This window comes from Macaca nemestrina, chromosome 1 (assembly GCF_043159975.1).
Source record: "Macaca nemestrina isolate mMacNem1 chromosome 1, mMacNem.hap1, whole genome shotgun sequence".
NCBI classification, from domain to species: Eukaryota; Metazoa; Chordata; class Mammalia; order Primates; family Cercopithecidae; genus Macaca; species Macaca nemestrina.
In genome coordinates, this window is record NC_092125.1 from 224,037,961 (window position 1) to 224,061,503 (window position 23,543).

At 48.9% G+C, this 23,543-nt stretch overlaps 1 protein-coding gene across 2 annotated transcripts; it reads right to left on the reverse strand.

Moving 5' to 3' along the window:
- Positions 1 to 64: 64 nt before the first annotated feature.
- LOC105479850 (retinol binding protein 7) lies at positions 65 to 21,128 on the reverse strand. Of its 2 annotated transcripts, XM_071101091.1 has the most exons (5): positions 20,974 to 21,128; positions 10,046 to 10,224; positions 8,893 to 8,994; positions 4,343 to 4,425; positions 65 to 303 (listed from the first exon to the last, which is right to left on the reverse strand). In XM_071101091.1, exons 1-5 carry the CDS (start codon positions 21,044 to 21,046, stop codon positions 189 to 191), a joined length of 552 nt encoding a protein of 183 aa, XP_070957192.1. In that variant the 5' UTR covers positions 21,047 to 21,128; the 3' UTR covers positions 65 to 188. The 2 variants fall into 2 exon arrangements, with proteins under 2 accessions (XP_070957192.1, XP_070957202.1); XM_071101101.1 differs by lacking the exon at positions 4,343 to 4,425 and having other exon boundaries at positions 20,974 to 21,123.
- Positions 21,129 to 23,543: the final 2,415 nt, after the last annotated feature.

Consider the following 23,543-nt stretch of genomic DNA (forward strand, 5'->3'; position numbering starts at 1 on the left):
GAAGGCTTTCAAATGTTTTTTCAAATGCTGGGATTTCCTAAATTGAAAAGGAAAAACTTCAGAGTCATTTGGACAGGTTTATTGAAGCTGAGCAGTTTCCCCATAATCTAGATGACTTCAGGTTACAGGCTGTGTGGCTCTCTCCAGCCACGAGTCCTCATCACCGAATGGGATGGATAAACATCTGTTCAGTCTGCAATATAATTTGGCATAAAGCTGCAGCCACAAGTGGGCTCTGCTGCTGGATATGGATCAGGCTCTCTGGAATGTCTGTTTGCACACTTGACCTTCACAGAACATTTCCTAGGGCATAAGGAAGAAGGGAAGAAGAAAGATGAGGTTGCATGTGGTCTATTTTTACTCTCAACACTTATTTTTTATTTTATTTTAACCCTTTTCTGGAACACTTTTTTTTCTTTTTTGAGATGGGGTCTTACTCTGTCGTCGTGGCTAAGTACAGTGGTGAGATCTCAGCTTACTGTAACCTCTGCCTCCCAGGCTCAAGCTGTCCCACCTCAGTCCCCCAAGTAGCTGGGACACTACAGGCATGTGCCACCATGCCCGACTAATTTTTGTGTTTGTTGTAAAGACAGGGTTTCGCCACTGCCTAGGCTGGTATTTTTTTTTTTTTTTTGAGATGGAGTCTCACTCTGTAGCCCAGGCTAGAGTGCAGTGACACAGTCTCAGCTCACTGCAACCTCCGCCTCCTGGGTCCCGGTTCAAGCAATTCTTCTGCCTCGGCCTCCCAAGTAGCTAGGATTACAGGCATATGCCACCATGCTCTGCTAATTTTTGTATTTTTAGTAGAGACGGGGTTTCACCATGTTGGCCAGGCTGTTCTTGAACTCCTGACCTCGTGATCTGCCCACCTCGGCCTCCCAAAGTGCTGGGATTACAGGCATGAGCCACCGTGTCTGGCCCCTAGGCTGGTCTTGAACTCCTAGCCTCAAATGATTTTCCTGCCTTGCCTTCCCAAAGTGCTAGGATTACAGTTATGAGCCACCATACCTGGCCTACTCGCAATACTTCTGACACCAAATGTGTGGGTTTTTAAACTCCTGACACCAGTTGTGTGGTGTCTTTTCTAGTCCCACTTCTCCAACTCTCTGACACCAACTGAGTGTCCAGTAAACCAACTTAATTCGGGCACTAACAACCCAGAGTTAGCACAGACCACATAGGTTAAGGATGCAGTCTCACGAGACTGCCTCCAACTTCAGACACCCGTCAAATTTTCGGACCTCCCATATTTCTGACTGATCAGCTACAAATCAGGTTTTCCCATAACCAACCCCTCCTTGGACTTGATAATTTGCTAGAAGGGCTCACAAAACTCAGAAAGTCCCTTCACTTACTATTACCAGGTTATTATAAAATAAACAACTCAGAAAGAGCCTGATGGGGCTGGGCGCACACGCCTCTAATCCCAGCATTTTGAGAGGCCGAGGCGGGTGGATTGCCTGAGGTCAGGAGTTCAAGAGCAGCCTGACCAACATGGCGAAACCCTGTCTCTACTAAAAATACAAAAATTAACTGGGTGTGGTGGTGCATGCCTGTAATACCAGCTACTCAGGAGACTTTAGGCAGGAGAATCACTTGAACCCAGGAGGCAGAGGTTGCAGTAAGCCAGGATCACGCCACTGCATTCCAGCCTGGGCAGCAGAGCAAGACTCCATCTCAAAAAAAAAAAAAAAGAAAAAGAAAAAAGAAAGAGCCTGATGGAAGAGACGCACAGGGCAAAGTAGGAAGCGGGAGCATGCAACCCTCCCAGCACCTCAGTGTATTCACCACACACATCAATGTTCACCATTCAATGTGGAAGCCCTCCAAACCCTGTGGTTTCGTTTTTAGTGGATGTTTCAGCACACAGCCATGATTGATTCAGTCATTGGCTATTGGTGATTAGTTCAGTCTCCAGCCCCTCTTCCCTCAGGGATGAAGTTGAAAGTTCCAACCCTCTAATCATGCCTTAGATTTTCTGGTGACCAGCCCCCATCCTGAAGCTATCTAAGGACCCTCAGTAGCCAGTCATGTCATTAGCACACAAAAGACCTTTTTTTTAACTTTGAGACAGGGTCTTACTCCTTCGCCCAGGCTGGAATGCAGTGGTGCAGTCATGGCTAACCTTAGCCTCAACTTCCTGGGCTTAAGTAATCTTCCCACCTCAGCCACCCAAGTAGCTGGGACTATGGGCACCTGTCACCACGCCCTGCTAATATTTATTTTTATTTTTTGTGATGGAGTCTTGCTCTTGTCGCCTAGGCTAGAGTGCAATGGTGGATCTCGGCTCACTGCAACCTCCACCTCCTGGGTTTAAGCGATTCTCCTGCCTCAGCCTCCCGAGTAGCTCAGACTACAGGCGCCCACCACCACACCCAGCTAATTTTTGTATTTTTTAGTAGAGACAGGGTTTCACCATGTTAGCCAGGCTAGTTTCCAACTCCTGACCTCAGATGATCCACCTGCCCTGACCTCCCAAAGTTCTGGGATTACAAGTATGAGCTACTGCCCCCAGCCAATTTTTTGTAGAGACAGAGTCACACTATGTTGCCCAGGCTGGTGTTAAACTCCTGGACTCCAGTGATCCTCTTGCTGTGTCCCTGCAAAGTGCTGGGATTACGGGAGTGAACCACAACCCAGAAACCAAATAATTTTTAATATATTGTGGCTGGGTATGGTGGCTCATGCCTGTAATCCCAGCACTTTGGGAGGCTGATGGGGGTGGATCACCTGAGGTCAGGAATTTGAGACCAACCTGACCCAACATGGTAAAACCCCATCACTACTAAAAATACAAAAATTAGCTGGGTGTGGTTTTGAGCTCCTGTAATCCCAGCTACTCAGGTAGCTGAGGCAGGAGAATCACTTGAACCCAGGAGGCGGAGGTTGCATTGAGCTGAGATCAAGCTATTGCACTCCAGCCTGGGTGACAGAGTAAGACTCTGTCTCAAACAAACAAACAAAAAAACATATCATGGTAAGTAAAAATCATTCCATGAGTATCCTTAGATCAAAGTACTTCTGTGCCCTGCTTGGGCAGATTTCCTGGATATGCTAGAGAAGGATGATTTGGTATCTGTCTTTTTTTTTTTTTTTTTTTTTTGAGACAGAGTTTCACTCTTGTCGCCCAGGCTGGAGTGCAGTGGCACAATCTCAGCTCACTGCAACCTCCTCCTCCCAGGTTCAAGCGATTCTCCTGCCTCAGCCTCCCAAGTAGCTGTGATTACAAGTGCCTGCCATCACACTAGGCTAATTTTTGTATTATTTTTAGTAGAGACAGGGTTTCGCCATGCTGGCCAGGCTGGTCTTGAACTCCTGACCTCAGGTGATCCATCTGCCTTGACCTCCCAAAGTGCTGGGATTACAGATGTGAGCCATGGTGCCCAGCCTTCCTTTTCTTTTTTTTTTTTTTTTTTTTTTTTTAGAGACGGGCTCTTCCTATGTTCCCTAGCCTTTACTCAAACTCCTGGGCTCAAGCAATCTTCCTGCCTCGGCCTATCCAGTAGCTGGGACTACAGGCAAGTGCCACCACACCCAGCTGTTGTGCATAATTTGAACACCACCTCTTACAACCAACTAATCTAAATCCTCAAACGTATGTGTATTTTCTTTGAAATTCCATATTACATATTTGTGAAGGCAAGTTTCTTACTTTGTGTGTGTGTTTTTTTTTTTTTTTTTTTTTGAGACGGAGTCTCACGCTGTTGCCCAGGCTGGAGTGCAGTGGCGCGATCTCGGCTCACTGCAAGCTCCGCCTCCCGGGTTCCCGCCATTCTCCTGCCTCAGCCTCCTGAGTAGCTGGGACTACAGGCGCCCGCCACCGCGCCCGGCTAATTTTTTGTATTTTTAGTAGAGACGGGGTTTCACTGTGGTCTCGATCTCCTGACCTTGTGATCCGCCCGCCTCGGCCTCCCAAAGTGCTGGGATTACAGGCTTGAGCCACCGCGCCTGGCCTTTTTTTTTTTTTTTTTGAGACAGAGTCTTGCTCTATCCCCCAGGTTGGAGGGGCATGATCTTGCCTCACTGCAACCTCCGCCTCCTGGGTTCAAGCGATTCTCATGCCTCAGCCTCCTGAGTAGCTGGGATTACAGGCGCCTGCCACTGCCCAGCTAATTTTTGTATTTTTAGTAGAGACGGGGTTTCATCATGTTGGCCAGGCTGGTCTCGAACTCCTGACCTCAGGTGATCCGCCTGCCTCAGCCTCCCAGAGTGCTTTTTTATTGTCAGAAGAGTGTGAGATTTGTCCATCTAGAATCAAAATATCTTCAGAGCCTTTGTAATCAAAGACTACCCAGACCCAACTTTAAGGAAACTGCTCTAATTTTGTTTTCAAGGGTCTCACCTAGATTTCACACACACAGTGAAACAATAAAGCACGGAGCTGAGAGCACACATTCTTCTCCGACCTGTATTGGAATCTTCACTCTACAGTGTGAAAATACATAATTCACAATCAAAGCTGATGAAACTTTAAAAATTATTTTGAGTCTTAAAGGAATGTGATTACGGGACCTGAGTCATGTATTTTTGTTTGTTTGTTTGTTTTGAGACTGAGTCTCGCTCTGTCGCCCAGGCTAGAGTGCAGTGGTGCGATCTCGGCTCACGGCAAGCTCAGCCTCCCAGTTTCACGCCATTCTCCTGCCTCAGCCTCTCGAGTAGCTGGGACTACAGGCGCCCGCCATTGCGCCTGGCTAATTTTTTGTAATTTTAGTAGAGACGGTGTTTCACCGTGGTCTCGATCGCCTGACCTCGTGGTCTTCCTGCCTCAGCCTCTCAAAGTGCTGGGATTACAGGCGTGAGCCACCGCGCCCGGCCAGGACCTCAGTCATGTTAAAGGCAGCTGTAACCTAGACAGCTATAACCTTAACTTCTCTGGTTATAGATTAGCCTTTTTCTTTACCTACACTGTTTTATAAAAGACTAAACGGCACCAGAGAAGCCTTCCCTCTACTGTTGGTCTTAATTATAGACTCACTTCCCTGTTTCTTCTCTCTTTTTTTTCCCAAAGCAGGTGAACCCTTTCCTTCTCTTATACAAACACCTATGACTATCACATGGTCTAAGATGGAATGTTAAATATACTCTTTTTTTTTTTTTTTTTTTTTTGAGACGGAGTCTCGCTCTGTTGCCCAGGCTGGAGTGCAGTGGCCGGATCTCAGCTCACTGCAAGCTCCGCCTCCCGGCTTCACGCCATTCTCCTGCCTCAGCCTCCCGAGTAGCTGGGACTACAGGCGCCCGCCACCTTGCCCGGCTAGTTTTTTTGTATTTTTTTAGTAGAGACGGGGTTTCACCGTGTTAGCCAGGATGGTCTCGATCTCCTGGCCTCGTGATCCGCCCGCCTCGGCCTCCCAAAGTGCTGGGATTACAGGCTTGAGCCACCGCGCCCGGCCAATAAATATATTCTTTAAACTGGAAAGAAGAAGGAAAAAACGGAGTGGTAACTAATCAAATTCCTGTAACTCATAAAACAGCTTTGTATAGAAAATATAATCCTGCGAAATTTCTTTGTTTGCTGTCTGTATAAGTAAGACCTTTCTGGGCGGGGTGGCTCACGCCTGTAATCCCAGCACTTTGGGAGGTCGAGGCGGGCGGATCACCTGAGGTCAGGAATTTGAGACCAGCCTGTCCAACATGGCAAAACCCTGTCTCTACTAAAAATGCAAAAATTAGCTGGGCATGGCCGGGCCTGGTGGCTTACGCCTGTAATCCCAGCACTTTGGGAGGCCAAGGTGGGCGGATCACCTGAGGTCGGGAGTTTGAGACCAGCCTGACCAACATGGAGAAACCCCGTCTCTACTAAAAACACAAAATTAGCCCGGCATGGTGGTGCATGCCTGTAATTCCAGCTACTCGGGAAGGCTGAGGCAGGAGAATCATTGAACCCGGGAGGTGGAGGTTGCGGTGAGCCAAGATCGCGCCATTGTACTCTAGCCTAGGCAACAAGAACAAAACTCCGTCTCAAAAAAAAAAAAAACTTAGCTGGGCATGGTGGCAGGCGCCTGTAATCCCAGCTACTTGGGAGGCTGAGGAAGGAGAATCCCTTGAACCCAGGAGGTAGAGGTTGCAGAGGGCTGAGATCGCACCACTGCACTCAAGCCTAGGTGACAGAGAGAGACTCTGTCTCAAAAACACAAATTAAAATAGGCCAGGCGCGGTGGCTCACGCTTGTAATCTCAGAACTTTGGGAGGCAGAGGCGGGTGGATCACCTGAGGTCAGGAGTTGGAGACCAGCCCAACCAATATGGTAAAACCCTGTCTCTACTAAAAATACAGAAAAATTAGCTGGGTGTTGTGGCATGCGCCTGTAGTCTCAGCTACTTGGGAGGTGGAGACAGGAGAATTGCTTGAACCCAGGAGGCAGAGTTTGCAGTGAGCTGAGATCATGCCACTGCACTCCAGCCTGGGTGACAGAGCAAGACTCTGTCTCAAAAACAAAACAAAACCAAACAAAAAACAAAAAAGAAAAGGCTATACAACAATAGTTGTCAGCACATTGTCTCTAGGGAATGTTCTGGAGTGATTGACTTGTCTGAAACTGGATAATGGGAATGGTTGTACACCTGTATACGTTTACTAGAAATTATCAAACTGTACACTTAAAACAGGTACATTTTTTGGTACATAAAGTATACTTGATAAAGCCATTAAAGAAAAACACCTCAAGTCCAACAGCTTAAAGTAAAAGAAGGCCGGGCGCGGTGGCTCACGCCTGTAATCCCAGCACTTTAGGAGGCCGAGGCGGGCGGATTACGAGGTCAGGAGATCGAGACCATCCTGGCTAACACAGTGAAACCCCGTCTCTACTAAAGAACATAAAAAATCGGCCGTGCGCGGTGGCTCACGCCTGTAATCCCAGCACTTTGGGAGGCCGAGGCGGGCGGATCACAAGGTCAGGAGATCGAGACCACGGTGAAACCCCGTCTCTACTAAAAATACAAAAAATTAGCCGGGCGCGGTTGTGGGCGCCTGTAGTCCCAGCTACTGGGGAGGCTGAGGCAGGAGAATGGCGTGAACCCGGGAGGCAGAGCTTGCAGTGAGCCGAGATCGCGTCACTGCACTCCAGCCTGGGCGACAGAGCGAGACTCCGTCTCAAAAAAAAAAAAAAAAAAAAAAAGAACATAAAAAATTAGCCGGGCATAGTGGCGAGCGCCTACAGTCCCAGCTACTCAAGAGGCTGAGGCAGGAGAATGGCGTGAACCCAGGAGGCGGAGGTTGCAGTGAGCTGAGATTGCGCCACTGCACTCCAGCCTGGGCGACAGAGCAAGACTCGGTCTCAAAAAAAAAAAAAAAAAGTAAAAGAAGAAAAATAAAAACTCCAAGAATCATATTCCAAGAAATTAAATTTTTATTACAAGCGGCCACACCTGTAATCCCAACACTTTGGGAGGCCCAGGTGGGCTCATCACTTGAGGCCAGGAGTTCGAGACCAGCCTGGCCAATATGGTAAAACCCCATTTCTGCTAAAAATACAAAAATTAGCTGGGTGTGGTGGTGCATGCCTGTAATCCCAGCTACTCGGGAGGCTGAGGCAGGAGAATCGCTTGAACCCGGGAGGCAGAGGTTGCAGTGAGCTGAGATTGCGCCACTGTACTCCAGCCTGGGTGACACTGGGTGACAGAAGGAGAGACTTCATCTCAAAAAAAAAAAAAGTAAGATATTAACTTTTCAGCTTGGGTGTACTGACCACATTCCTTTGGAGTCTGTATTTCCTGGCTGGCTGTCTTCAGCTTCATGCCTGAATAAACCGTTATTTATTCATTTTTTTTAAAACGGCCTCTGTTGCCAGGCTGTAGTGCAGTGGTGCGATCTCAGGTCACTGCAACCTCCGACTCACTGGTTCTAGCGATTCTCCTGCCTCAGCCTCCTGAGTAGCTGGGACTACAGACACGTGCCACCATGCCCAGCTAATTTTTGTATTTTTGGTAGAGATGGGGTTTCACCATGTTGGCCAGGATGATCTTGATCTCCTGACCTCGTGATCCGCCCACCTCGACCTCCCAAAGTGCTGGGATTACAGGTGTGAGCCACCGCGCCGGGTCTGAATAAACACTTTTAAACTGGATTCTGATGCTTTTTGACAGTAGCCTTGGGGAATTTCAAAATTCCAATTTAATTGTGAATGGGAAGAATAGTGTACTTTTCACAGGATTGTGATGAAGATTAAATGAGATAATACACTCAAAGGATTGAGCACAGTAATTGGGCCCCAAATCATCACTCCAAAGATTTGAGCTACTATGTTTATCTATGTATATATATGTATACATAAAGTAGCTATTACATATAATAGGTAAGAATTGTTCCATAAGTATTTGCATGTTATCTTCCTGCTTCTGTTGGAATATTTGGCTGTTTCATTTAATATAAGATGAGACTATAGGCATGCACCACTATGCCCAGCTAATTTTTGTATTTTCAGTAGAGATGGGACAGGTGTGGTGGTGGCTCATGCCTGTAATCCCAGCACTTTGGGAGGCCGAGGCAGGCGGATCATGAGGTCAAGAGATCGAGACCATCCTGGCTAACACGGTGAAACCCCGTCTCTACTAAAAATACAAAATTAGCTGGGTGTGGTGGTACGTGCCCGTAGTCCCAGCTACTCGGGAGGCTGAGGCAGGAGAATCGCGTGGACCCAGGAAGCATAGGTTGCAGTGAGCCAAGATCGTGCCACTGCACGCCAGCCTGGCGACAGAGCAACACTCCATCTCGAAAAAAAAAAAAAAATAGTAGAGATGGGATTTCACCATGTAGGCCAGCTGGTCTCCTGACCTCAAGTGATAGATCCACCTCAGCCTCCTAAAATGCTGGGATTACAGGCGTGAGCCACCGCGCTCGGCCTGATGTTTCCTTTAATACTGTATCATCTCACTGAGAACAAAATGTGGTGGATACCAGGTGGAGTTTGTCGCCTTCGATCCAATGGGTCCAGCCTCTGTTCTTCTTTTCTCCCTTCTGGACACAGGTGAGCCTGTCATTGTCCCAGGTAACCAAGCTCTGCATGAGGAGAGGAGAAAATGTTAGAGTACCCTGGCAGGATCCTCAAGTGTTACCAAGTAGAATGCCAAGCTAGCCTTGCAAAATTAACAGCCTACTTATCGCTTTTTTTTTTTTTTTTTTTGAGACGGAGTCCCGCTCTGTCGGCCAGGCTGGAGTGCAGTGGCACAATCACGGCTCACTGCAACGAACCTTCACCTCCCCGGTTCAAGTGATTCTTCTGCCCCAGCCTCCCAAGTAGCTGGGTTTACAGGCTCCTGCCACCATGCCCACCTAATTTTTTCTTTTTTTTTTTTTTGAGATGGAGTCTCGCTCTGTAGCCCAGGCTGGAGTGTAGTGGCCGGATCTCGGCTCACTGCAAACTCCGCCTCCCGGGTTCACGCCATTCTCCTGCCTCAGCCTCCCCAGTAGCTGGGACTACAGGCGCCCGCCACCTCGCCCAGCTAGTTTTTTGTATTTTTAGTAGAGACGGGGTTTCACCGGGTTAGCCAGGATGGTCTCGATCTCCTGAACTCGTGATCCACCCGTCTTGACCTCCCAAAGTGCTGGGATTACAGGCTTGAACCACCGCGCCTGGCCCCCACCTAATTTTTGAATTTTTTTTTTTTTTTTTTTTTGAGACGGAGTCTCGTTCTGTCGCCCAGGCTGGAGTGCAGTGGATCTCGGCTCACTGCAAGCTCCGCCTCCCGGGTTCACACCATTCTCCTGCCTCAGCCTCCTGAGTAGGTGGGACTACAGGCGCCCCCCACCACGCCCGGCTTTTTTTTTTTTTTTGTATTTTTAGTAGAGATGGGGTTTCACCGTGTTAGCCAGGATGGTCTTGATCTCCTGACCTCGTGATCTGCCCGCCTTGACCTCCCAAAGTGCTGGGATTACAGGCATGAGCCACTGTGCCTACCCAATTTTTGAATTTTTTGTAGAGACAGGGTTTTGCCATGTTGCCCAGGCTGGTCTCGAATTCCTGACCTCAGGTGATCTGCCTGCCTTGACCTCCCAAAGTGTTGGGATTACAGGCGTAATCCACCACGCCTGACATTGCTTTAAATTTTACCTTGCATTTTCTGTTGTCCAGGCCTTTGTTATCTTCCTCAAATTCTTCTCCAATTTTAAATTTCACAAAGTAGTTCCTTAGGCTGCTGTTCGTGTGGATGGTAAAAGAATCCTCATTTTGCTCAATCACTTTCTGTGGCCTCAGCAACTTGGCTATTTTACGAGTGGCAAAGTCAATACCTTAAAAATAATTTTTGAAAAATAATTGAACATTCGCTTGAGATGCAAAAGTGAAGAATTTGGCAGCTGTTCTCAAAATCACTGCATGTAATTGTTAGCATTTCCTGTACAACTTCAATGTTTTTTGCTGCTGAAATCAGATCTACAGGGAACCGTCTTGGCAAACTGCCAACCACAGCCTGACTAAAAAGTTTGCACATGCCAGGTGCAGTAATCCCAGCACTTTGGGACAGAGAGACAGGAGGATTGACAGGAGTTTGAGACCAGCCTGGGCAACATAGCTAGACCCTGTCTCTATAAAAAAAAATAAACTGTCAGCCAGGCATGGTGGCTCACACCTGCAATCCCAGCACTTTGGGAGGCCAAGGAGGGCAGATCACCTGAGGTCAGGAGTTTGAGACCAGCCTGACCAACATGGAGAAACCCTATCTCTACTAAAAATTACAAAATTAGCCGGGCATGGTGGCACATGCCTGTAACCCCAGCTGCTCGGGAGGCTGAAGCAGGAGAATTGCTGGAACCCGGGAGGCGGAGGTTGCGGTGAACTGAGATCACACCACTGCACTCCAGCCTGAGCAACAGAGAGAGACTCCATCTGAAAAAAAAGGAAGAAAGAAAAAGAAAACCAAAGGGATAGGGTTTAGGCCCCCAAACCCAGCCTCAGTCACAACTCTGCCTTTTTCTGCCTTACGTATTTACACTTTGAATTAAGAGAACATTTGAAGAGTTTCTCAACAACAATGAAGACAAAACTCAAAAACCACTGGATTCATGTATATACCTCTCTCTCTCTCTCTCTCTCTCTCTCTCTATATATATATATATATATATATACACACACACACATACACACACACACTTTTTTTTTTTCTTTTTTTTCTGAGACACAGTCTCACTCTGTCGCCAAGGTTGGGGAAAACAGTGGCACGATTTCAGCTCACTGCAACCTCCACTCCTGGGTTCAAGCAATTCTCTTGCCTTAGCCTCCTGAGTAACTGGAATTACAGGCTTGCATCACCACACCCAGCTACATACTACAATGTATTTATAAATCTCTCTCTCTTTTTTTTTTTTTTTTGAGACAGGATCTCATTCTGTCACCCCGGCTGGAGTGCAGTGGTGCAATCATGGCTCACTGCAGCCTCGACCTTTCAGGCTCAAGTGATTATTCTATCTCAGCCTCTCGAATATCTGGGACTACAGGCATATGCCACCATGCCTGGAAATGTTTTAAATATTTTTTTGTAGAGATCGGGCCTCACTATGTTGCCCAGGTTGGTCTCGAACTCTTGGGCTCAAGCAATCCTCCCACCTCAGCCTCCCATAGTGCTGGGATTACAGACATGAGCCACCCTGCTCAGCTAGAAATCTTGAATAAGCTTTAAAAAAGAGTTCCACAGGGAAACATGGAATGCTAAGAAGATGAAGATCAGGGTTTGGAATCCCAGTTCCACTTAGTGCCTTTGAGCATATTATGTAGCTAGAAATAAACACCACTATTTTAAATAATGGCCAGGTGACATCTCAGCAGGGAGCTGAAAGAAGAATCAAGCCACGCAGATTTCTGGTAAATAGTTTAAGGCAGAAATCTAGGGAGCCCTGGGACTCTGAGGAAGGGTGTGTCAGTGTGTTTTGGGAACTCTGAGGAGCCTAGGGTAGCTGCAGCAGAATTAGGGAGAGGGAGGAGGAGGGAGAGGAGTTAAAGATGAGATGTGATTCTCCCGGCCAAGGTGGCTCATGCCTGTAATCCCAGCACTTTGGGAGGCAGAGGCAGGTGGACCACCTGAGGTCAGGTGTTCAAAACCAGCCTGGGCAACATGACAAAACCCCATCTCTAGAAAACAAAAATTAGCTGAGCATGGTAGTGCGCCCCTGTAATCCCAGCTACTCGGGAGGCTGAGGCAGGAGAATCACTTGAACCCAGGAGGTGGAGGCTGCAGTAAGCCGAGATCGTGCCACTGCACTCCAGCCTGGGTGACAGAGCAAGACTCCATTTCAAAAAAACCCCAAACAACAACAACCAAAAATAAAACAATAATATAAATGTCCTCATCGTAAGAAAAAATTTTTGTAGCCAGGGGCAGTGGCTCATATCTGTAATCCCAACACTTCTGGAGGCCAAGGTGGGAAGATCACTTAAGCCCAGGAGTTCAAGACCAGGCTGGACAACATAGCAAGACCCCATTTCTATTTAAAAACAAACTAACAAACAGCTGAGGCTGGGCATGCTGGCTCACACTTGGGCTGAGCTGAGGCAGGAGAATCAGTTGAACTCAGGAGGCGGAGGTTGCCATGAACTGAGATCGAGCCACTGCACTCCAGCCTGGGCGACAGAGTGAAATTCCATCTCAAAAACAAACAAACAAACAAACCAACATCTCAAAAACCATCTGGGCATAGTGATGCATGCCTGTGGTCTCAGCTGCAAATAAAAAAGCCTGAGTGTATGTGTTTAAATCTAGAACTCCAGTTTTTAGTTTGAGATGCAATATGATCCAGGCTTTATTGGTTTTCAACAATATTTAAGTATTGACACCAAAACCTTAAAATCACTTCCTATTACTATTATTTTTTTGAGAGAGGGTCTCATTCTGTTGCCCAGGCTGGAGTGCAGTGGTGTGACCTCGGCTCACTGCAGCCTTTGCTTCCTAGGCTCAGGAGATCTTCCCAGCTCAGCTCCCAAGTAGCTGGGGCTACAGGCATGTGCCACCACACCCGGCTAATTTTTAAATTTTTCTTTCATAGAGATGAAGTTTCACCATGTTACCCAGGCTCATTTCCTATTATTAATATGACCAAGCCAAACTTACTGCTGACTTTCCTCAAACCCTATTATGTAAGTAAAACAAAACCCAATAACTTTAGACTAACAATGACTTTAGAGTTATGATTTTAAGCATTTATGCTTTCAATATCTGTGAGGCGCCGGGCACAGGGGCTCATGCCTGTAATCCGAGCACTTTGGGAGGCCGAGGCAGGTAGACCAACATGACCAGCCTGACCAACATGGAGAAACCCTGTCTCTACTAAAAATACAAAATTAGCTGGGTGTGGTGGTGCATGCCTGTGATCGCAGCTACTCCAGAGGCTGAGGCAGGAGAATCACTTGAACCTGGGAGGCAGAGGTTGAGGTGAGCTAAGATTGCACTATTGCACTCCAGGCTGGGCAACAAGAGCAAAACTCCATCTCAAATAAATAAATACATACATGCATACATACATACATAAATTTGGTTGGGCGTGGTGGTTTACGCTTGTAATCCCGGCACTTTGGGAGGCCGAGACAGGCAGATCACCTGAGGTCAGGAGTTCGAGACCAGCCTGACCAACATGGAGAAACCTCGTCTCTACTAAAAATACAAAAGTAGCCGGGCGTGGTGGCGCATACCTGTAATCCTAGCTACTCAGGAGGCTGAGGCAGGAGAATTGCTTGAACCCGGGAGATGGAGGTTGTGGTGAGCCGAGATTGCACCATTGCACTCCAGCCTGGGCAACAAGAGCAAAACTCCAAAGCTCCGTCTAAAAAAACAAACAAACAGAAAATCTGTGAGGCAGGCTGGGCGTGGTAGTTCACGCCTGTAATTCTAACACTTTGGGAGGCTGAGGCGGGCAGATGACCTGAGGTCAGGAGTTCGAGACCAGCCTGGCCAACATGGCAAAACCCCATCTCTACTAAAAATACAAGAATTAGTAAGGCGTGGTGGGGGGATGCCTGTAATCCCAGCTACTCTGGAGGCTTAGGCAGAAGAATCTCTTGAACCCAGGAGGTGGAGGTTGCAGCGAGCTGAAGTCTCGCTACTGCACTCCAGCTTAGGCGACAGAGCAAGAATCCATCTCAAAAAATAAATAAATAAAATAAAATATGTGAGGCAATTTGTTATTAGTAAATTTACAATTTGCACTAGTCATGTGGGGCAGGTGAGTCCCAGAGTGGGGATTAGCCTGCGAAGGCTCTTGGCTTTGCCCAGGAAAGAATTCAAGGGCAAGCCAGAGGCAGAAGAAAATAGCTTTATCGAAGAAGCAGTGTCACAACCCTGTGACTGCTCCTGCAGAAAAGGGCTACCCCATAGGCAGAGAGTAGCAGCTCAGGGCAGTTTTGTAGTCATATTTATACCCACTTCTAGTTATATGCAGAGTAAGGGGTGGTTTTTTGTTTTTGTTTTGTTTTTTGAGATAAGAGTTTTGCTCTTGTCACCCAGGCTGGGGTGCAATGGCAGCATCATCTTGGCTCACTGATTGCCTCCCGGATTCAAGTGATTCTCCTGCTTCAGTCTCCTGAGTAGCTGAGACTAACTAAAGGTGCCCACTACCATGCCCGGCTAATTTTTGTATTTTTGGTAGAGATGGGTTTCACCATGTTGGCCAGGCTGGTCTCGAACTCCTGACCTCAGGCGATCCACCCACCTCAGCCTCCCAAAGTGCTGGGGTTACATGCCTGAGCCGCCGCGCCCGGCTAAGGAGTGGTTTATGCAGACATTTCTAGGAAAGGGGTAGTAACTTTTGGGTCCTCTGGTCATTGAAAGGGGTGCTAACTCCAGGTGTTGCCATGGCAACAGTAAACTGACATGGCACACTGTTGTATGTGTTTTATGGAAAACTGCTTCCATCCCATCCCTATTTTAGTTAGTCCTCAGTTTGGTCCGCTGTCCCAAGCCGGGCTTCTGGAGTTGAGCCCTGCTTCCTACTTCACTACCATGTTGCAACATTGTTACTTCACAGATTTGCAGCTCCAAGGCTGGCCCCTTTAAAGACCAAAATTTACTTTGAATTAGCATAAGTTCTGGGCCAGGTACAGTGGCTCAGGTCTGTAATTCCAGCAGTTTGGGATGCCAAGGCAGGCAGATCACTTGAGGCCAGGAGTTCAAGATCAGCCTGGCCAACATGGTGAAACCGCATCTCTATCAAAAAATAAAATAAAAATTAGCTGGGCTTGGTGGTCTGTACCTGTAGACCTGGCTGCTGGGGAGGCTGAGGTGGGAGAATTGCTTAAGCCTGGAAGGAGGAGGTTGCAGCGAACCAAGATGGTGCCACTACACTCCAGCCTGGGCAACAAAGTGAGATCCTATCTCAAAAAATAAAAATAAAAATAAAACAAAATGAATACATTGGCATAAGTTCTGGTCACTTTCTACCAGGTTCACACTTACTAGGATCTCAACAGTCCAAAAGGCTATATTCCTCATAAGGCTGTTAACCCAGTCAAGCCATGCTTTTTCATCCACTAGATTGTGTTATATAGAAAATAAGACATTCAAGGCTGCGCGCAGTAGCTCATGCCTGTAATCCCAGCACTTTGGGAGGCCAAGGTGGGCAGATCACGAGGTCAGGAGATTGAGACCATCCTGGCTCACATGGTGAAACCCCGTCTCTACTAAAAAAATACAAAAAATTAGCTGGGCATGGTGGCGGGCGCCTGTAGTCCCAGCTACTCGGGAGGTTGAGGCGGGAGAAAGGCGTGAACTCAGGAGGCGGAGCTTGCAGTGAGACGTGATTGCGCCACTGCACCTCTAGCCTGGGTGGCAGAGTGAGACTCCATCTCAAAAAAAAAGAAAAAAAGAAAGAAAATAAGACATTCAAGTAGGAGGGAACAGTCCGATGACATGCTATTACAAATGTGTGAGCATATACACTTGAGGGTAGAATTTCTTTTTTTTTTTTTTTTTTTTTTTTTTTTTGAGACGGAGTCTCGCTTTGTCGCCCAGGCTGGAGTGCAGTGGCCGGATCTCAGCTCACTGCAAGCTCCGCCTCCCGGGTTCACGCCATTCTCCTGCCTCAGCCTCCCGAGTAGCTGGGACTACAGGCGCTCGCCACCTCACCCGGATAGTTTTTTGTATTTTTTAGTAGAGACGGGGTTTCACCATGTTAGCCAGGATGGTCTCGATCTCCTGACCTCGTGATCCGCCCGTCTTGGCCTCCCAAAGTGCTGGGATTACAGGGTTGAGCCACCGCGCCCAGCTGAGGGTAGAATTTCAAAGGAGTCCACACAAATGTACACTTACCTAAGCTTCAGATGGTTATATTAACCTTTAATCTCAAAGCCACTTCTAATCTTTTTTTTTTTTTTTTTTTTTTGAGACGGAGTCTCACGCTGTTGCCCAGGCTGGAGTGCAGTGGCGCGATCTCGGCTCACTGCAAGCTCCGCCTCCTGGGTTCACGCCATTCTCCTGCCTCAGCCTCCTGAGTAGCTAGGACTACAGGCGCCCGCCACCGCGCCTGGCTAATTTTTTGTATTTTTAGTAGAGATGGGGTTTCACTGTGGTCTCGATCTCCTGACCTTGTGATCCGCCCGCCTCGGCCTCCCAAAGTGCTGGGATTACAGGCTTGAGCCACCGCGCCCGGCCGACACTTCTAATCTTAAGGCAATGTGGGTTGAAGGCAAGAGGGGATCCCTTTAAATCTCAGTGTAGGGCCAGGTGCAGTGGCTCATGCCTGTGATCCCAGCACTTGGGGAGGCCGAGGCAGGCAGGTCACCTGAGCTTAGGAGTTTGAGACCAGCCTGGGCAACATGGTGAAATCCTGTCTCTACTAAAAATGTAAAATTAACTGGGTGTGGGGCCATGCACCTGTAATCTCAGCTACTTGGGAGGCTGAGGTAGGAGAATTGCTTGAACCTGGGTGACGGAGTTGCAATGAGCTAAGATCCATGCCACTGCACTCCAGACTGGGCAACAAAGCAAGACTCTGTCTCAAAAATCAATCAATTAATGAATGAATTAAATATATCCCAGTGTATACAGTAACCTGGGGCAAGTTGGTAACACCACCACCTTCTCGGGTTCCTAATAGGACTAAAGGCGAGGACCTGCACAAGTTGGTCAATATCTATGGGCATTAACATAGGGCTTCTCCATTCCTGAGGCACTGCACCCTCGGCGTTCTTGGCTACTGTGGGGGTACACCAGGAACTCCCAAATCCCAGGTTAGCTCCAAATATTAAAACCCAAGCAAGGCTGAGGCAGGAGGATTGCATGTGGCCAGGAGTTTGAGACCAGCCTGGGCAACATAGCAAGACACCGTCTCTGCAAAAAAATTGAAAAATTAGCCAAGTGTGGCGGTATGCTCCTGTTGTCCCAGACACTTGGAAGGCTGAGGTGGGAGGATCACCTGAGCACAGGAATTCAAGGCTGCAGTGAGCCATGATCGCACCACTGCACTCCAGCCTGAGTGACAGAGCAAGACGCTATCTCAAAAAACCCCAAGCAAACTTTCTTCTTTGTGCAAGAACAAGTTGCCTTTCTTCTCACTGCAGTTTGGCAGATGCTGGGAGAGAGTGATACCAGAGCCCGGGTGGGAGCTGCAGGATCAGTTCCTGAACGCTAGTTTTTAGACAAAAGGGAGTGATTTTCCGCCCTCAAATGAGATGCCAGCTGGAGCACATCATGAGATGTGTGCTGTGTATTTGATGGTGACTTATTTGACCCTTAGCATCACTGCCAACAGGCATTCACCTCACTTCTACTAATAAAAAAGAGGTAATTGGCTGGGCATGGTGGCTCATGCCTGTAATCCTAGCACTTTGGGAGGCCAAGGCGGGTGGATCATGAGGTCAGGAGTTCGAGACCAGCCTGGCTAAGATGGTAAAACTCTATCTCTACCAAAAATACAAAAATTAGCCAGGTGAGATGGCAGGTGCCTGTAATCCCAGCTACTCAGGAGGCTGAAGCAAGAGAATTGCTTGAACTCAGGAGGCACAAGTTACAGTGAGCCAACATCGCACCACTGCACTCTAACAGGAAAGACTCCATCTCAACAACAACAATGAAAAAGAGGCGATCATTTATTATTTTCCTAGACCCTACAGTTTAAAGATCTAAGTATATATTTGTGATTTTTTATGGAATGTATTTTCCTTACATGTATATGAACAAGCATATACATTTAAATTAAATTATATATTCCCATAAATCAGCAAAATACAGGATTGCTAGCTGAATTTTTTTTTTTTTTTATCTTATTGACTTATTTTTTTTTAAGATCAAGTCTCACTCTGTTGCCCAGGCTAGAGTGCAGTGTCGTGATGTGGGCTTACTGCAACCTCCGCCTCTCAGGTTCAAGTGATTCTCGTGCTTCAGCCTCCCGATTAGCTGGGACTACAGGCATGAGCCACCATGCCTAGCTAATTTTTGTATTTTTAGTAGAGATAGGGTTTCACCATGCTGGCCAGGCAGGTCTCGAACTCCTGACCTCAGGTGATCCACCTGGCTTGGCCTCCCAAAGTGCTGGGATTACAGGTGTGAGCCACCGTGCCCAGTCTGCTAGCTTTTTTTTTTTTTTTTTTTTCCCCCAAGATGGAGTCTTGCTTTGTCTCCCCGGCTAGAGTGCAATGTTGCAATGTCGGCTCACTGCAACCTCTGCCTCCTGGGTTCAAGCAATTCTCCTGCCTCAGCCTCACAAGTAGCTGGGATTACAGGTGCATGCCACCATGCCTGGCTAATTTTTTGTACTTTTAGTAGAGGCAGGGCTTCATCATGTTGGCCAGGCTGGTCTCAAACTCCTGACCTCCTGATCCGCCCACCTTGGCATCCCAAAGAGCTGGGATTATAGGTGTGAGCCACCGCATCCCAGCCCCACTCAATTCTTAAAATAAAATGTATTACAGTATTATGGCCGAGCGCGGTGGCTCGCACCTGTAATCTCAGCACTCTGGGAGGCCAAGGTGGGCGGATCACCAGATCAGGAGATTGAGACCATCCTGGCTAACACGGTGAAAACCCGTCTCTACTAAAAATACAAAAAATTAGCCAGGTGTGGTGGCATGCGCCTGTAGTCCCAGCTACTCGGGAGGCTGAGGCAGGAGAATGGCGTGAACCTGGGAGGCCCAACTTGCAGTGAGCCGAGATGGTGCCACTGCACTCCAGCCTGGGCGACAGAGTGAGACTCCCATCTCAAAAAAAAAAAAAAAAAAAGTAATACAGTATTATGTAAACAACCACTCTAGTGCTGTGTGACCTAAGTACTTAGCACTTTAACAAACTGATGTAAACACTTAGTACTTTAATAAATTAGATCTGAAGTTGAAAGACAGTTGCTGGTTTTCAGAAAACTGTTTGGGATTTATGGGTTTCAGGATCGGCTACCTCAAAACATGGCACCTTAATGTATTAGTCCGTTTTCACGCTGCTGATAAAGACATACCCGAGAGTATGTCTTTAGTAACTTATAGAGAAAAAGAGTAACTTATAGAGAGTAACTTATAGAGAAAAAGAGGTTTAACCGACTCACAGTTCCACGTGGCTAGGGAAGCCCAGAAATCATGGCAGAAGGCAAAGGCACGATTTATGTGGTGGCAGGCAAGAGAGAATGAGAGCCAAATGAAAGGGGAAACCCCTCATAAAACCATCAGATCTCATGAGACATTCACACATTCACTACCGCGAGAACAGTATGGGGAAAACCGTCCCCATGATTCAATTATCTCTCATCAGGTCCCTTCCACAACACATGAGAATTATGGGAGCTACAACTACCATGAGATTTGGGTGGGGACACAGCCAAACCATATTACTTGGCATTTGAGGAAATAACAGAAGCAGGAAGGTCCCCCTCAGACCTTCTTCTGCCCCTCTTCCCTGAAGCAGGCCATAAAAGAATTCTCTGCTCTTCCTCTGAAGATCATAAGACTCTCAAGTGAGAGGTGCCTTTCCCATACCCAGAGGAACACTCTTATCTCCTGGCATATGAAAGACCAAAATAAATGCCTCTTTATCAACTAAGATGGACCCTAAGGTTAAGAAAACAAAAATTGCCTACGGGTCAAGGGTTCAGGGATCGGCCGGCATGGCAACTTCCCAGAGTCCTAAAGCTACAAGAAAAACGACGCTCGTGGCAGGCGCGGTGGCTCACACCCGTAATCCCAGCACTTTGGGAGGCCAAGGCGGGTGGATCATCAGAAGTCAGGAGCTCAACACCAGCCTGACCAACATGGTGAAACCCTGTCTCTACTAAAAGTACAAAATTAGCCGGACGTGGTGGCGCACGCCTGTAATCCCAGCTACTTGGGAGGCTGTGGCAGGAGAATCTCTTGAACCGGGGAGGTGGAGGTTGCAGTGAGTTGAGAGTCCGCGCACCGTTGGCACCGCGATGAGGGCGGGAAGCACAGCGCGGGCCCGCAGGAGCCAGGACGCCGCGGGCCGCCAGCTCTCGCGGGAGGCGGCGGTCGGGGCACGCCTGGGGCCGAACCAGGCTCTGTACTCCCGCGTGCGCCCGGACCTGAAGGATCGTCCGCGGGTTCCGGGATTCTGCGTCCCCGACCGGCTCCGGGTGCGCCGCGGGACCTCGCTGGGGGAGCCATGGCGCGCCGGGGGTCCCGGGACCCGCGCGGAAGGCGGCTGAGGGGAGGGCCGCCGGGCAGTGGCTTCGGTCCGGGGCGTCTCCTCCCCGGCCGGACCCCCAGTCTGCAGTCTCCGCGGGTCTGCCGCGTGCGGGTAGAGACGGACGGGGGGCTGGACGCGGGGACGGATGGGCGGGGGACCGGCGGCCGGGGGACAAGGGGCCGTGGAGAGACGGCCGTGGGGACGCGGGGCGGGTGGGCGCGGGGAAGGATGCACTGGGGGACGGAAGGACGGGGGTCCCGGGCCCGATGGACGGAGGCGCCAAAGACCGGCGGACTCGGGGCGACTGGGCGACGGTGGGCGCAGCAGGGCGAAGGCACGGACAGCAGATGCACCTACAGGCCCGGCCCGGCCGCCTTCGCCTGAACCCAAGACAGACGGCGAGCCCCGCGTCCCCGCCGCCTCCCCTCCACCCTACCTAGGGCCAGCATGTAGCCCTCGAAGTTGTCGCTGCTGAGCAGGGTCCAGGTACCGCTGAGGTCGGCGGGCATGGTCGGAGGTCGCAGGACAAACCCCGGCGCGCGGCCAGAGGCTCGGGCCGAGTCCTATAAACCAGGCGGGGCGGGGCAGGGGTGGGAGCCGCGCGCGCGCGGCGCAGGTGGGGCAGAGTGGGTCCCTCTCGCCGCTAGAAGCCGCTGCGCTCCCGGCCGCCTCCGCCCGCTGCTCCTGGCTCTACCCGCCGCGCGGCAGCTCCCCCCTTTTCTTGGGGCTTCCTCTCCTACTGCTTTCTCATGCCCCAGACTGTTTCGGGCCACACTTTCTTCCCTGCTTATATGTTAATGACCCAGGGATGACCTTCAATCTCATAGCATTGAATATTGTCAGCTTCAAATAACAATATACCCCTCAGCGTAACTCTCATGGTCTCAATAAGGAGGAGTTTTTTTTTCTTTTTTTTTTTTTTGAGACGGAGTCTCGCTCTGTCACCCAGGCTGGAGTGCAGTGGCCGGATCTCAGCTCACTGCAAGCTCCGCCTCCCGGGTTCACGCCATTCTCCTGCCTCAGCCTCCCGAGTAGCTGGGACTACAGGCGCCTGCCACCTCGCCCGGCTAAGTTTTTGTATTTTTCTTAACAAACAGTCCTGAGAAGTGATTGCTGGTGATGATTCGCACCTCGGAATCACACGCAGTGATTCGCACCTCGGTAGCACCGCACCTGCGTGGTGGCCTTTCATTCCTGCTTGTTACCTCCTGGTCATGAGCTGGCAACTGGGTTCCCAGCCAGGACATCCACATTCAAGGTGGAGAAAAGGGAAAAAACCACCGGTCAGTATCCCTGCAGCACAAACCTCCCCATCTCCTTGAAGTCTGGATAGTTGGAAAAAAATAAAAAATTACCCAGCAGGTTTCTGTATACATTTCTTTAGCCAAAACTGTATCAATGCCACTTCTAACTGCAAGGGGGCCTGGGGAATCTAGTCTCCAGCATTTAGCCTCAGAGCAGAGAAAAGCAAAGGAGAAGGGGTGGGAATATGGGCGAACCTACAACATTAGCCACAAACACCGCCTAGAAATGCTGGCTCCAAGATTGACTGATTTTATTTTATTTTATTTTATTTTGCGGAGTATCACTCTGTCTCCCAGGCTAGAGTACAGTGGTTCAATCTCGTCCCACTGCAACCTCCGCCTCCTGGGTTCAAGCGATTCTCCTGCCTTAGCCTCCTGAGTAGCTGGGATCACAGATGCCTGCCATCATGCCCAACTAATTTTTTGTATTTTTAGTAGAGATGGGGGTTTCACCATGTTGGCCAGGCTGGTCTCGAGCTCCTGACCTCATGATTCACCCGCCTCGGCCTCCCAAAGTGCTGGGATTACAGCTGTGAGCCACTGCACTCGCCCTATTTATTTTTCTTTTTATTTTTTGAGACAGAGTCTTACTCTGTCGCCCAGGTTGGAGTACAATGGTGTGATCTTGGCTCACTGCAACCTCTGCCTCTTGGGTTCAAGCAACTCTCCTGCCTCAGCCTCCTGAGTAGCTGGGATTACAGATACCTGCCACCATGCCTGGCTAATTTTCATATTTTTTAGTAGAGGCGGAGTTTCACCATGTTGGCCAGGCTGGTCTCGAACTCCCAACCTTAAAAGATCCACCCACCTAAGCTTCCCAAAGTGCTGGAATTACAGGCATGAGCCACCACGATCAGCCTGATTACTTTTTGAGACAGAGTCTTGCTCTGTTGCCCAGGCAGGAGTGCAGTGGTGTGATCATGGTTCACTGTAGCCTCAACCTCCTGAGCTCAGGTGATCTTCCTGCCTCAGCCTTCCGAGTAGCTACAACTACAGGTATATGTGACCATGCCTCGCTAAATTTTTAAATTTTTTGTAGAGATGGAATATCCCTGTGTTGCCCGGGGTTGGTCTCAAACTCCTAGGCTCAAGCTATCCTCCAACCTTGGCCTCCCAAAGTACTGGGATTACAGGCGTAAGCTACTGTGTCCAGCTCAAGATTTATACGTCAATTTCTGACCTCTTCTATGAGTTCCAGACTCAAATATAAAAGCTAACCGGCTGGGCACAGTGGCTCACACCTATAATCCCAGCACTTTGGGAGGCCGAGGTGGGTGGATCACCTGAGGTCAAGAGTTTGAGACCAGCGTGGTCAACATAGTGAAACCCCATCTCTACTAAAAATACAAAAAATTAGCCAGGCATGATGGTGGGCACCTGTAATCCCAGCTACTTGGGAGGCTGAGGCAGGAGAATCGCTTGAACCCAGGGGGTGGAGGTTGTGATGAGCCGATATTGCACCATTGCACTCCAGTCTGGGCAACAAGAGCGAAACTCCGCCTCAAAAAAACATAAAAATAAAAATAAATAAATAAAAGCTAACATTTGGCTGGGCACAGTGGCTCACGCCTGTAATCTCAGCACTTTGGGAGGCTGAGGTAGGTGGATCGCCTGAGGTCAGGAATTTGAGACAAGCCTGGCTAACATGGTGAAACCCCATCTCTACTAAAAAAAAAAATACAAAAATTAGTCAGGTATGGTG

Excerpts from the sequence above, each read along its gene's own strand:
- LOC105479850 (XM_071101091.1), bottom strand. The coding sequence starts at position 21,046 with ATGCCCGCCGACCTCAGCGGTACCTGGACCCTGCTCAGCAGCGACAAC. Across the intron at positions 8,995-10,045 it reads TGGACAACAGAAAATGCAAG|AGCTTGGTTACCTGGGACAA; the intron begins GTAAAATTTAAA and ends CTCCTCATGCAG. Across the intron at positions 4,426-8,892 it reads AAGGCGACAAACTCCACCTG|AGTGAAGATTCCAATACAGG; the intron begins GTATCCACCACA and ends TTCACACTGTAG.